At 38.9% G+C, this 14,601-nt stretch overlaps 1 protein-coding gene across 1 annotated transcript in view; it reads left to right on the top strand.

The window, feature by feature from the left end:
* CDH8 (cadherin 8) overlaps positions 1-14,601 on the top strand; it is a 153,900-nt gene that overhangs the window by 121,117 nt on the left and 18,182 nt on the right. Inside the window, exon 11 of the mRNA XM_042027639.1 lies at positions 5,668-5,785. Within this exon, the coding sequence (XP_041883573.1) occupies positions 5,668-5,785 (118 nt within the window). The remainder of the gene's footprint in view (positions 1-5,667; positions 5,786-14,601) is intronic.

Here is a 14,601-nt window from a genome sequence, read left to right as displayed (position 1 = left end):
TGGAGCTGTCGCTCAAAAATTACCAGCTCCTGTAAAGATTTTAGTAACTCCAGTGCTTTATTGTATTTTCTCATGCTTATTTCTATATTCAAGTTTTGGAAGAAATCATATTAATCAGTCAGGATGTAGAATTCAAGGAACTACATATATCTCAGCTATGAAATAGCTGATATGAGAAAGATCTTATTCCTAATATAGTAGCAAAAGCCCAATCTGGATGGCTGTCCAAAGCTTAAACTCAAATGTTACATGTGCAGGAAAGGTGCAGTTGTCTTAAGGTATTCCAGTCTATTGACATTTTCAGTTCAATTTAAATCTAAGTTTAAATCAAATTTGATTTACCATAAGGGAGATTACACTTGAGCTGTTTGTAAAACCTTATGTGCAGCCACTAAATACATTGCACCATCTATTGCAGCTCACTTTCTAAGTGTTCTATTTTGGGTTCTGATGCAATTGCAGTAGCGAGTACAGCTGCTGGGGAGGTGACACAATGGATTAAAAACTGTTGATGTACAACACTGCCAGGTGCATTTTCCTTGCCTTCACCTACCTCTAAGAGTAGAGGTACCACAGCTGATGGGAGAAGAAAGGGAAGGGGGAGGAAATATATTTGTCTATGCCTATATTTGTGTGCTCCTTGCACATTTTTACACACAACAGAAAGTTGCCAGAAATGTTTTTTTTGTCAGTTTTAGGAGAAGAAAAACCAAGACCAAACAATTTGGATGTACTGTTACAGTACCTCTTAAGCTAGCCACAAATCAACTCTTGCCTTTTCTTATTATCCCCCCTTTTTTTTTTTTTTTTTTTTTGCATAATTCCAATTACTAAAGCCAGAACATTCATGGTTTGCTGGTTATAGCTGTGCTGTTGGTTGTTCTCCAGCACAGTAAAATTATTTTCCTGTACTCCTAGAACAGAACTTCTGTAATATTGAGTAAGAAAAGTGCCTCACTCACTATTCCCCAGTCCACACTCAGACTTTTCCAGGGAAGTGCTGTTTGCTGGAAACAAAGCTACAAAATTTCCACTTGAGCAGTGCAGACAGCGATACATGAGAGCTGAAGCCAGCTTTAAACTGGAGCAATATAAAACTGAGTACAGTGTTCCTCTTGTCTCCTGGAATTTGTCTCTATTTTATTCACTTCTCCTACTAGAATTGTTTTTCTTTCTAATGGGAGAAATCTTCAGGTAGATCTTTGTCTGCCTGAAGAGTCAAATGCAGGTTCTGGCAGTAAAGGAATGGCTCTAGCTGAAAAGGCAAAGTTAAAATTGCTCTGTGGTGAGCCTACTCTTATGGTATTGTGAGTCTGCAAAATAATGGAGCGATAACCATGAACAGCAATGGGAGTGCAAAAGCTTTTCCAGAGTTGGAAGATCAGTTTTATTAAAATTAGGAAAGTGTTTACTAGTGATAAGGAACCATTCTAAGTGAGGTTAACATGTTGCATCACAGGAAAAGTCTTTTAAACAGTGCCATGTACTAAAATTGCACATGGATAATTATGATACATTGATAATAACTTTGTTTTTCTATTTATCCTTGTGTATATTATTTCAGGCACATGTGGCTTTGTAGAACTGCAATACAAACCTACAATTAGAAAGCCAAGTTGTCCTAGGGGACCATTTAACTATTCATTACAATCCGGAGCTGTCTGCTAAACAAAATATGCAGATTTGCTAAGTTTCTGCTAAATGTATGTACAGAATCAAGTGCATGCATGAAGTATTAATGCAACATCAAAGCTGGAACTTTACATGTAAGAATTTCAGAAATTTCAAGACTGAACAGCCAAAGGGTTATTAACTGTCACTGGATGTGCAGTGAAAAAGAACAGTGCTTGTTTTCTTTGTGACAACTGTTGACCAATTTCTCTGTAATGGAACAGCTTTGGGGTGCATGTTGTAACCAGGAAAGAAAAGACACCTGTAGTGGGCAAGAAGCCGATGGCACCTGGGCTGTGCCAGCCCTGGAGTTGCCACAGGACCAAGCTGGTGCTCATCCCCGGTGCTGGCACTGCTGAGGGACCTCCAGCGCTGGGGGCAGCTCTGGACCCTCACAAAAGAGACCCTGAGGGGCTGGAGCGTGTCCAGGGCAGGGAATGGAGCTGGGAAGGGGCTGGAGCCCCAGGAGAGGCTGAGGGAGCTGGGAAAGGGGCTCAGGCTGGAGCAAAGGAGGCTCAGGGGGGACCTTGTGGCTCTGCACAAGTCCCTGACAGGAGGGGGCAGCCGGGGGGGTCGGGCTCTGCTGGCAGGGAACAGGGACAGGAGGAGAGGGAACGGCCTCAGGCTGGGCCAGGGGAGGCTCAGGGTGGACAGCAGCAGGAATTTCCCCATGGAAAGGGTGCTCAGGCCTTGGCAGGGGCTGCCCAGGGAGGTTTGGAGTGGCCATCCCTGGAGGTGTCCAAGGAAGGGCTGGAGGTGGCACTCAGAGCTCTGGGCTGGGGACAAGGTGGGGATGGGGCACAGCTTGGACTCCGTGGCCTTGGACGGCTTTTCCAGACTGAATGAGTCTGTAACTCTGTGATTTTGTGATTCACAGAACCATGCTGTGAACCACAACAACAAGTTGGAGAATTACTTCAGTAGTGTTCCATTGCATGACCACACCACACAGAGTAGTAAAATATGCCTATCAGCATACTAATAAAAACTTGGAAATGAGAATTACTGGACTTTTCTCACCCCTATGGAGTAAAAGATACCACAGTTTAATACCACTGCATATATATTACATTTTTTGTTGTGTTTTTTTCTTCTTTTTTTTTTTTTTTTGTTTTATTTTAAGAGCTTATTTTAATGCAAACGCACAAAGAAATAAGGTTGCTATGGGAACTCTAACTCTTAATTCCATGATGTGTGTGTGTAACACAACAAATGTAGTATTGCACTGGGCCTGTCTTTTGCATATAATTTTTGGTGCATTTTCAGAGAAAGAAGGATTTTGTAAACAATGAGAGGACTGGATGGAAAGAACTGAAATATAAGAAAGAATTCTACAGAAGAGTTAAGGGTATAAGAAAGATCCAAAGCTGCTGGAGAGTGTCCAAAGGAGCAACTCAGAGCTGGTTTTTATTTCTTGAAAATTTCCAATCTGGATGATATTCTAAATTTATTTCATAGAATTTCTGTGAGAAGAAAATGCCTATTACTGCTACCCTTGGCTATTGACTTTCAGGTGTATTAATTGAAAACCTGGAGACAGTGAAGTGAACTTTTGCAGTCAGCTCCCTTACAAAACACTGGAAAGGTTTAACAGTTATGTACCAGCACAGACAAAATATTAAAACAACCTGATAAACTGCACCTGCTTTGTGCACTTGCCCTTCCAGATTTCACTGGGCCATTATCCTTTTTCCCTATTGCTTTCCCATTCTATCAGAGTTTGAAAAATTGAACAGCCATAAAGTATATCTGTCTAAATATATCTGTCTTGTTCAGGATCCCAGCCCAAATTGCACTTCCCTATGATGATGAATTAGCAGTACCTGCTCCAGCCCGGGGCACATCACACGTGGGTGCTTTACTGCCTTTCACCTCTGCAAAGAGAAAGTGGAAAATATTTCCCATCTGCAAATGGCTCCATCTCTGCACTGGGACAGACAGAAGCTGCTCAGATATTTTTCCACTGTTTATATTTTTCCCTCTTTAGGATCCATTATTTAGCTATTAAACTGGAGACCTACTTCTTGAATCAAAAACTGACTTAGGCCTTTTTTTTGTCCAACTTTTCTAATACATTTGTTTGAAATCCTATCAAGGTTTCCACCTTGGTAGATGCAGTTATCAAAAAGACAAAAAATATCTATTTATGTGGTATTTAAGCAATCTAAATTTTTTTCAGTAGATTTTTGATGATAATAATAATAAATCTGACCTGTCCAGAATATGATTGGGCAAGGAATTCATTGTCTAAAATTCATTCCTAAGTTGGGTTGTCCTACAAATATCAGTACTTGCTGAAACATTTTTTACATACTTAATATCAAATATTTATGTTTTGGTGTTGATCCCTGTGGTTATCTAGTAAGATTTTGTTCTTTCTTTTACGCTTGAAGAACATAAATATGATTTTGACTATTGTCATATATGTAGCACATACAGCTTGATAGTCCTTGTGGTTAAACCAGAATAAAATGTTAGTTATTGGTATTTTCTTAGGGAAACATGAAGATTTAAAAATAAAAGTCTATTAATTTGGACAGCATTAAACCTGCTTCCATTTTTCACTCTACACTTTAAAACTAAAATAGTGATTCCTAATTTGAATTTAATTGTCCAAGAAATTATTGGTGCATTGCTTTAGGCATTGCAAATAAATACATAAGACAAACGTTATTGGATTCAATGGATGTGAGAAGGGTCAATAATTCTAATTAAATTTCTTATAAACCTCATCTAGCACGATCTAACTATCACTGAAAGTCAGGTCTGAGGGTGGGATCTGGATCCATGGCTGGTTTTGTTTCTATTTCTCTGGAAAACCTTTGGAGTCAAAAGCAAGTGCACCAAATATTTTAAAAATCCCAGCAAAACAAAACAAAAAATCACAAACCCAAACAATGAAACAAAAACACCCCAAAACCCCAAACCTCCTGGTTATTTTAAAATAATGTTTCTTCATTTCATATTCCTGTGCAACTTTGTATGATTTGAAGATGATCAGCTGCAGCATGAACAGATGATTTGACTTCTAGCACCCCTTTTTGTTTAGCAAAATGGTGTCAAAAATGTGTCATTTAAGGAATGAGAATTCTCTTTATCCATTGAAGAGGAGATGTGCCCTTATGGGCAGCCAGTCATGTTACTGTTGGCATTTCAATTCTTCTAGCTCAGAGTGGATTTCTGTTTAGCTCAGGGTGGATTTCACATCACTTCAGACACTTCAGACATCTTCAGACAAATCCACTTCAGACACTGCAGTTGGTCATATAAACCGTATGAGGTTCTTCATACGAAGTTATTTGATTATTCAAAGTTATCCAAACTATCCAAAACACACTTCTCACCTAATTACTCTGCATTTTTCTAGGAATCATTAGTTAATAATGATGTTATTAAAAACCAATCATATATTCCTAGCACAGGAATAACTGGGGTTTTATTAGAATTAAGAGAAGAAAAATACAGACCTCAAAATCTCTTTTTTTTTTCAATTTAGATTAGTTCTCATCTAAAATTTCACATCCAAATTAGTTTGAAAAAATAATAGTTATTCAATGAAATGAAATGTGGGGGAAGGAGCAAGGATTAAAGATTTATTATATATCCCGGTCCAGTGAGAATGGCACGTGGTCACATAAATGAAAGATAAATGAAAGACTGCCATAGGCAATATGTTTCTGAAGCCCAGTTTTTCTTTTTTGTTGAATAAGAATTTATTACTTATCTAAATCAGCAGCAGTTTCTGTTGGCCTCTCTTACCTGTCTCTCCTTATTCGCTACCTCCTCATTCTGGAAACATCTTAAAAGGGGCAGATGCAGTTCCTTTTCCCAAGATTTTCAGTCTAAGGTCTATAAAAGCCTTGCAAAGTTATAAATTAGGCTTTTGTAATCTATCATGGAGAGAAATGAAATATGTCCAATAAATACAATGGGGTTTTTTCAGCACTGTCTGTTTATCAGAAATGTGAAAACTTAATGAGCCCATTTCTGTTGCAGGTAATTCAGATTGTCAGTGCTGTTGACAAGGATGATCCTAAAAATGGACATTATTTCCTGTACAGTCTTCTTCCTGAAATGGTCAACAATCCAAATTTCACCATCAAGAAAAATGAAGGTAAATAGAAAAAATATAAAATGTGTATCTCGACAACTTACTTTTGAATTGTTTTGTTGATTTCTGATTACGTTACCAGTGTGTCCTTTGGGCAATTAAAATTTAAATAATCTGCTGAATGGTACCTTCATTATATCTCTTAAGCTATTTCTGATAACTTTAAAGTAGATAAGAAAGTAAAATGAATATGGAATTTAGATCCAGAAGACAGCTCCCTGGTTTAAATAAAATGAAAGGATGGATTTACTGGCTGCATTATTCCTATTAATTTGAAATTCCAGAGATATGGTGTAGAATGAAAATCTGAAACTATGTTGATAAATAAATGTTGATTCCTACATTGACTGTTTAGGGATGGGAACATAAAATTAAGTATCCATTAAATCTCCCAAAGAAAGCACCTTTTCAGCCTGTTTGTTGTGTGTTATAAAGGTTCCAAAATATTTTGGTGAGGAACTTTTGCTAGAAAGAGAAATCCCTTAGGTCAGCAAAGTCCAGAAGGGCACTTTGAGTCATTGCGCTTTGGAAGGGCAAAATGTCATTTTGCAGGGCTGTAGAAGGGGACATTCACATGTGATGGGAAAAAAAGAGACCCATTTAATACTGTTGAGCAATAAATTTATACTGATCCTTTTCTTTGGCACACAGATCTCTTTGAAGGTCAGGTTAGAGAAAGAGCTAGGACTGATCCCAAGAATTCTATAAATAGTGCTTGATGTGTTTGTACTTACTTGAATATTCAGCAAAGTTGTTCTATGTTGGCTTTTTTTAATAAAGCACACCCTGCCAGGAATTCTAGTTAAATTCAGTCTCTTATTTGAAATTGTAAGTAAAGCCTTGTTTAGTCCATTACTAGAAGGAATGTATGTGTGAGCTGCATGTGCAGGAGTGTAAAGGCAATACATGAAATGTCAATTCAAGAGAAAATGCTGTTTGCATTTTTTATTCTATCTGTTCCAACCTAGAAGCGTGATGGCACTGTTTTGCTAAATGACACTGCACCTAAATTCTTAAACCTGCTTAAATATATCTTATATTTTCCTTTTCTTTAGATATGTTTTTCTCTTCTAGCATTCACAAAGTGTGTCTGTACTTATATCTCTATTTTCTTGTAGTAAATGAGTCTCTGTATGTTTATTGGAGAAGATAAAACAAACCTCTTCAAAATGCATTTCATAATCATCAGCAGTGTAACACAAATTGAATTAAGCATCCTAAATGTGAGGTGGTTTGCTTGGCACAGCATGACAAAGTAAAAAAGATCTTAGCATTTCTCTTCATGTTTAAGTACTGAGCTCATGTCGCTAATTACCCTCATCCTTCCAATCTGTTACCTATTTAAGACCCACTCCTGCTCCTACTCACAGACAATGGCAAAATGAGTCCTGAGCTGAGTGAGAGTGAGGAAACTTCCTATGTAACAAGGTTGAGAAAACTAAGTCCAATTTTGTTACAGCATTGCCACTCCATTTTATGCAGTTTTTAATGTGTTGGAATCAGTTAAATGTGAAAATCTTCTTAAAACAACCACCTGAAATCTCTTGAAATTAAAAATCTGCTTGAATAGACTTTTCTGAATTAATCCTTCAGTATCCAGTAATAAAATTCCAACTATGCATGCCATCCTTGTCTATCAGGATTGCTCAGTCAGGGGTGCAGTGCATGGTTGATGTTAGAACATTATCTCCCACAGGAAGCAAATACTCCTGTCAGAGCCAAAATCAGTATAATTTGGTTGAGGTGAGTTTTTATGTCCTTTAAACATCATAGATCTTCAGCAAGTCTTTATTTAGTTATGACACTTAAACAATGAACTTGACCATGACTTTGTCTTGAATATATCTGCCAGATAAGTATGAGTGATTATTCCTGTTGAAAAACACCAGTATGTCTAAAAAACCTGAATTCACAAGTTGAATTCCTCCCGGGTTTTTTTTGTATTACTGAGTGTCTGGGCTGTCCATCACCAAGTTGGTGTGGTCTGGGACTGTAAGGAAATGCCTGTAACAAACCCTCCTCTCCTTTCTGGAGATCAGATCAATATTCAGCACAGGAAAGCTTGGAACAGAAAAACATTGCCTCACACTGGTGGCCAAAATCCTTGACATCTTCCTGACTGTGTCCTCGGCCTCATTTTCGTCTCAGAGTCTTGGCCCTGCCAAATTAATTCTTCAAGGCAGCAGAAATGTGATGGCTGCTGAAGAAGTGCTGTCCCCTTGCGGATAGCGTACTGGGACTGCTTTATCTCAGGAAGCCTGCTGTAGAAACCCAACTTTTACTTGCTAGAATTAGCACATTTCTTAATTTCAATCATTTTTCATACCTTGCCTTTCTTCAAAGTTCTCTGAAGGGCAGAGATAAACAAGAGTACCTCTCCTCAAGAAATTGTATTGCCCTTTTGGGTTCTCTCATGCTTCGGGTAACTGTGTGGCATTTGGCCACCATGTAATGATGACATGGAATGCGGTGACATTGGTGTGCAAACAGTGAAGTTTGGCATCTGCCAGGAGAAAAAGCTGCCATGTCCTCTTTCTGTCCCTCATGCTACAGCACACATAAGATGCCTGTGATTTGGAATGTTCCCTTCCTGTGTGGAACATAAGCCTAACCATTAATCAATTTAATTTGTTGCACAAAGGCTGATTCTGTTGTTCAAACCTTCCAGATCACCCTAAGGCAAGTTCCCATGACAGTCAGTAATTAACTGTGCTGCTGACATACACGGCAAATATTGTGATTGCCACATTGTTATTGAGAAATGTGTTTAACTAAGTGACACAACAGGTGTCTTCATCAGGAACCACACAAAACAACCCCAAAACACTTCTCAGAAGATTTTATTACGTATATAGAAGTTATGTTGTGCTCACAGCAGAATCTGTGCCTTGAAACAGTGCCCCTTGTGTCCTTTATTTGCTTGGTTTGCTGAATTCCCATATTTACAATCCCTTCTGTAGACAAGATACCCAAGACTGTAGAGGCTGTGGTGCCTTTCTGATGTAAATAATGTAAAAAATGTAAATTTAAAGGCCATCATGCATCTCACTGAATGTCTGTAGGTCATCTCTTAACGATCTTTAATTTCAATGTCTCCTGATCCTTTTTTCTGTCGTTTTCTGAGCTCAGCTGTCTGTTACTGGGTGGGGTTTATAAATTTTTGTGCCTTGGGTTCATGGGCAGTGAGTGATAATCAAAGCAAGGCAATCCTCCTCTCTCAAGCTGTAATCAAGGCACACTGATCACTTGGATTGCAGGGTACAAAAACCTTTATTCCCTCTCGAGAGAAATAGTGGAGTTATATAACAAAAATACAAGAAGTTAATGCTACACAAAAATCCTGTCATGTTTTCTGTGTTAGTCCTGTGACTAAACCTGTGACTCTGTGACATAACAAGTCCCTGACTGCACAAACTCCTGACTGAATCTCTGGGCACTGTCCACGTGCCTTTGTGCTGGGTTTTCTGCATAGGAGCAGAAGCGGGGAAAAAAATGAAAACCCATGTTTTGTGTGCTGTGTCTGAGAAACTTCAAACCAGAAAAACCTCAAATTTCAGATGAAAATATCTGATGTTTAGACAAGTGTTGATACACTCTAGCAATGTGTTGTAGACTGACTGGAATTAACCCTTCCAAAAAAACTTTAGGCTCACAATAAATGACAAAAAAACTGAAAGGAATGTAGAAACTGATGAGGATTTTGTACTGTCATGGCATCAGAAAACCAAAATGAGACCTCTGGAAATGGAATTAGAAATTGTTAACAGCCTTTTTTTGCAGGTGAGTGGTCTTCACAGTGCCACTACATGGATCTTCTGCATCCCAAGCAACACCCTCACAGCACTACCTGTTTTCAGCATTGAATTCTTAAGGTTTCCTTAGATTGTTCAAGTGAGAACAGAATTCTGTGATAGGAGTGTTTTCACACATGCAAACATTTTGATACACTGCCAGTGCAATTTTTACTGTCAAAAACTACCAAGCACGTCTTTGCCATAAAGAGACCTAAAGTTTTTCCCATGTGAAGTTTCCTTTGCTATTCCATTTTTCTGATGCCAGATTCTGTTTCCTAATGAAATAAACCCCAAATCAAACGTTCCAGACTGCCTTTGGATGCAGTAATTCTTCTGACAGGAGAAATGGTGCATCTTTCCTGGATAAATGGGATATTCCATCCCTCTTATAGGGCTTATGTAGCAGAGCAGTCCTGGGGTTGCCTGGGCCGTGGCAGGGCTTACCTTTGGGTTAAGAACCTTACTGGCATGAGCTCATATTCCTGCAGACATCCAAATGGCCTGATTTGGCTTGTAATAGGCTGCTTATCAGTAATCAGCCTCCTCTCTCCCCCAAATATTCAATATCCATCTGGCAAGTTGAGCTCTAAATTTGGTCCTGATTCTACTGAGTGCATAGTAAAGAGGTTTTCTTTTTTTAATTGAAGCATTATATATCCACTTAAGTGATGAACTGTTCTGTTGGTTCTCTCTAACAAACTTAATATTTATCCTCAGCCATGCTTAATCTGTTACACCTGGGACACATACAACAGCTCCAAGAGTGATCATGTTTAAATGTCCATTTCTTTTGTTCTTTCCTTCAAGTTAAATCTTGCTTATGTCCTCCTTGTGCTGCCTTGAAAGTGCAGGCACTGTGTTGTTTATTTTAAAGGAAATGGCCTGGTATGATCACTCCAATCACTGGCTTGCATGCCTTCATATACTATTGATTATTTTATATTTCATCACCTCTTTACCATTAAAAAACAAATATTTCTAAACTATTTCCCAATAGCTGAGGAAAACAATTGCATGCAAGCACTCTTAGAGATCCCAATTAATAAAAACAAATTATTAGCACTTTTTTTTTTTTTTCTATGAAAGTACTTCTGTATCACTGTGGTTTTAATACAATAAAACCTGGATTTTTCCCTGTCCTTTTTCATGAAATTATTTTTAGCAGCATATGTCAAATACATACCTGGAGGGTGAGTCTTTTGTTCCCACCAGAGTAGCTCTCATGTGTTAAAATAAGTCTTACCCTGAAACAGTTTCTTTTGGCATTTCTGGATAAGTCTCTCTGCCATTGTCTCAGCTGCCAGCTAAAGCTCCTTCTGTGTTTTTGATTGACTTTTCTCTCCAAATATATCCCTCAGAGAGCTCCGAGGTGACTCCTCTGTTTCTCTGCCCTCCTTCCACTTTGCCCAATTTCAAAGTTAACACCCTGACCCCAGGTACAAATTGCCAGAGCAAGGATATCATTAAACCCATCATTTCTGGGTGCATGTGCAGTGAACATCCAGAATAACAGCACCCAAGTGGTCCGTTGGATGTGAGCAGCACATCCTCGCACATTGCTGCAGTTTCAGGCAATTTTGGGCAACTTTGTGGCCCAACTGCTACGTTCCAGAGGCTATTCCACAATGGCACTGCTCAAGGGAAAGCACATGCTTATGTATTTCTGGTGTTTAATTATTGTCCTCATTTCTTTTAATACAGCAGTAATTAGACTTTCAAACTCCAAAACATACCAATTCACATCCTTGTTAGTGGTTTTCTTGAAATTAAGTGATGTGCTCAGTCTTGCATCTTATAAGTTATTATTTTTCTACCATCTGTCTCAATTAGTGGTATGGAATAACATCCAGAAGACGTACAGGAATTTGAGGCATAATCTAAGAAAAAGCATTGATCAACATCTCTTTTAATAGACATGGTTTTGTCACCAGAAATCACAGGGAATAACAAGGGTACTTGCTATTCAAGGTGCAAGCAGTGTGAAAGGAGCTGAGTTAAAAGTAAAGCATTCAAATGTATTAAAAAATAAAAAACACAAAATTCTCTATTATCTGGCACTTGGGTGTCAAGATCTGCCATCCACGAGCGCTCACCGTGTTTCTCCAGGAGTGTTCATAGTGTGAAAAATGTATTATAAATATCATACTATCAATCTTTTCCTCAGCATGGCATTTAAGCTGGAGTCGTTTAAATAGCAAAGTTCAACATTTTTATAACCTGTACATGCCAGAAGAACCTCAGTTTATTGATTTTTTTATGAATAATAGAGTTAATAATGAAATTGCTAATACAAAATTATTGAAATATTTCCTTTGTAGTGTGGTTGAAAGATTTTGTTCAGTAAGTTCTTTTTTGCTTATATTAGAAATTTTAAGTTATAGAAATTATAACAAAGCATACAGATGTTATTTTGCTGAGTAGGAAGGTCTGAATATTATGAAAACAAATCGTGTGATAGTTAAGGTAACTAAGCTCTATGAAACATTGTCATTCTATAGACTAAGAATAATCTGGCATTATTTGTTTTTTTCCAAAAAAATTCCTAATTATATCTTGGATGCATACTTGCCTTTCTCAGCTAAAAACAAAATGTAGTTTTTACAGGCCTGAAGTACCACATTGTACTGATGGTCTGCAAGTTATCCTAAACTGCTGAGCCCCTTTTTAAGAATTCTGTCTCTTGTGTGCCTTGCTCTGCTGCTGGAAATTGTGTCAGGATCACAGTGGGGCTGGGTGGGGACCAGGGGACACTGTGCTGCCCCACCTCTCTCACCGGGGCAGCAGGCAGGGGCACCATGGAGAGGAAGGACTGATTCAAACTGCCACTGCATTAATATGCAAAAAGTGATGTTCAGCCAGTGCAAACAGCTTTGCTGGAACGAGTGGTTGTGCATTGGGTGGCAAGTGGCAAGTCCCTGAAATAATTCATTTTTATACCAGAGGGAATGCAGTTCCCTGTTTATTGTGCTCAGGTTCCTTTACCCTTGGTCCTTAGAAAATTCACCTGCCTGAAACTGCTTTGGATCAGAAATTATGTTAGATCATCCTCTGTGAGAAAAGTAATCATTTCCTTATTTACATATCTGGCAATTCTAAGATGTAATGTCATCCTGTGAAGCAACAGACTGTGCCTAAGACCTCAAAGAGAGGAACCCTTTCTCATTGACAAAGTGATGAGCTACATGAGGAGTAAATCAGTGCTACAGATCTTTATTGGAGATTATTCTCCAATTCTAGAAGACTTGTTAGAATTTCAAGTTAATGATAGCATTCCCAAGGGACCCCAGTACACTCCAGTAGTGCTCAGTTCTGTCTTGCCAGGCACTGGATGCATTCCCATTTTCACTGTATGATTTCACATAGCAGTTGAAGAGATATATCTGACTCCTTTCTACTACTCCTAGCAAGGCTACGCATTTCCATGGTCCAGCTGAGAATAATCCCATCCAGCTGAGAATGCTGGTGACAATATTCTCAGTCTGTATCTTTCCACTGATAACTTTCTGCTTCCTTTCCCCCTTCTTTCTTTACTATCATCACTATCAGCTGTGTTATTCCCTGAAGTTCTGTTTTTCCTCGATGTTGAATATCAGTTGAGTGAGATTTGAAACAACTTCTCTAGCAGGGGTGGCTGTGGTGTTGTTTTCTGAAGTGATTGCATTAATGTGGATGAGAAGCCAGCATTTTCCCACTCCAATCCTTTGTGTGCCACTTTTTCACTGACACCTGCTTCTGCTGTCTTTCCCAGCTTTCTTCTTGCATGCAGATCACTGCTCTTTCCAGACTCCTTTCTGATTAGAGCCACAAACCAGGTGAAGTCTCAGTGCAGTTCTTCTGCAAACACTTTTTAGCCCTGTCTGGATGATTTAAGCTTCTTACAATGGTTATGTGCTTTTCACCACTTTGATAGGCTAAAGAGGTGACTCCTTCTTGGTGTGCACAGCTGAAACAGAGACTAGGATCAACTCTTCAGAGGCTAACTCAGCTGCCAGCTCCTCCCCCCTGTGACCCTTCTGTCTGTTCTGCCCATCTGAATCCTTATTCACTCCTCTCCTGTATTCAGGATGCAGGACTCCAGACAGATTCCCTCTCTCTTCTGCCCTAAGCCAGAGGTGATCCATCAAGTCTTCACTGGACTGGACAGGCCAACCTGATGGATGAACCAGCAAGGAGGGGGCCATCTGGTAAGCTGATTGTCCTCTTCCAGGCATCTTCAGCTCCTCTTCAGCTCTGCTGTGCTCCTCAGCACGTCTGTACTTTTTATAGTTTTGCACTGGCAAAGTGTTTCCTGGGAGCTTCTGTTCCCAATGCTGTTTAACCTTTCCATCCTGTTTCAGTTTAGCTCTGTGGTGACAACTTCTTTCCAAGCCTCCCAAATGCAAACTTGCAGACAGCTACAGAGGAGTTGTCTGCACATTGGAAAATCAGACTAATTCCCACAGCATCCCATCCTTTCAGAGATTGTCTTTCTTTGGTAATTTGAATCAACCACAATTACACAGTTATTGCAGAGCATTAATGTAAACATGACCCAGCCCTAAACAGCACCCAATGGGAGTGATGAGACCCAGGCTAATACCAAATACACACAGCCTGCCATTATGCATACATGACTAAAGAGACTTTTACTTCACTCATTCTTAATTTATTATTTGTGCTGCTAGCAACAGAATGTTGCCAAGGCGTCAATTATGTTTCATTTTATAAATCAAACTAATTGAGAACCAGATGCAATCTGAGTGAAAAAGATCTGAGGTCAGTGTTGTGCACCATATGCACGACAGTGCTTACTCATGATGAGGGAATGGATTGGACAGCTGTGAATTTTCCTGCTGTAGGAGTTTCATCAAGCTCACTAGTGTAACGTCCTTAGCTCTCTTTTTCCATTTTATTACATTAACTTCATAATAAAACTAAAGAAGAGTGAGTAAGGGATAAAAGGTTGTGAAAACAAACCAGGAGAGCAAATGAATTTGGTTGGTAAATTATCATGAAAATCTGTCTGGTTTAGTAATAACATGGAAT

This window comes from Corvus kubaryi, unplaced genomic scaffold (assembly GCF_017639235.1).
Source record: "Corvus kubaryi isolate FWS band 111438036 unplaced genomic scaffold, C.kubaryi_AGA036_p1.0 37300, whole genome shotgun sequence".
NCBI classification, from domain to species: Eukaryota; Metazoa; Chordata; class Aves; order Passeriformes; family Corvidae; genus Corvus; species Corvus kubaryi.
This window is presented reverse-complemented; position numbering and strand designations above follow the sequence as displayed.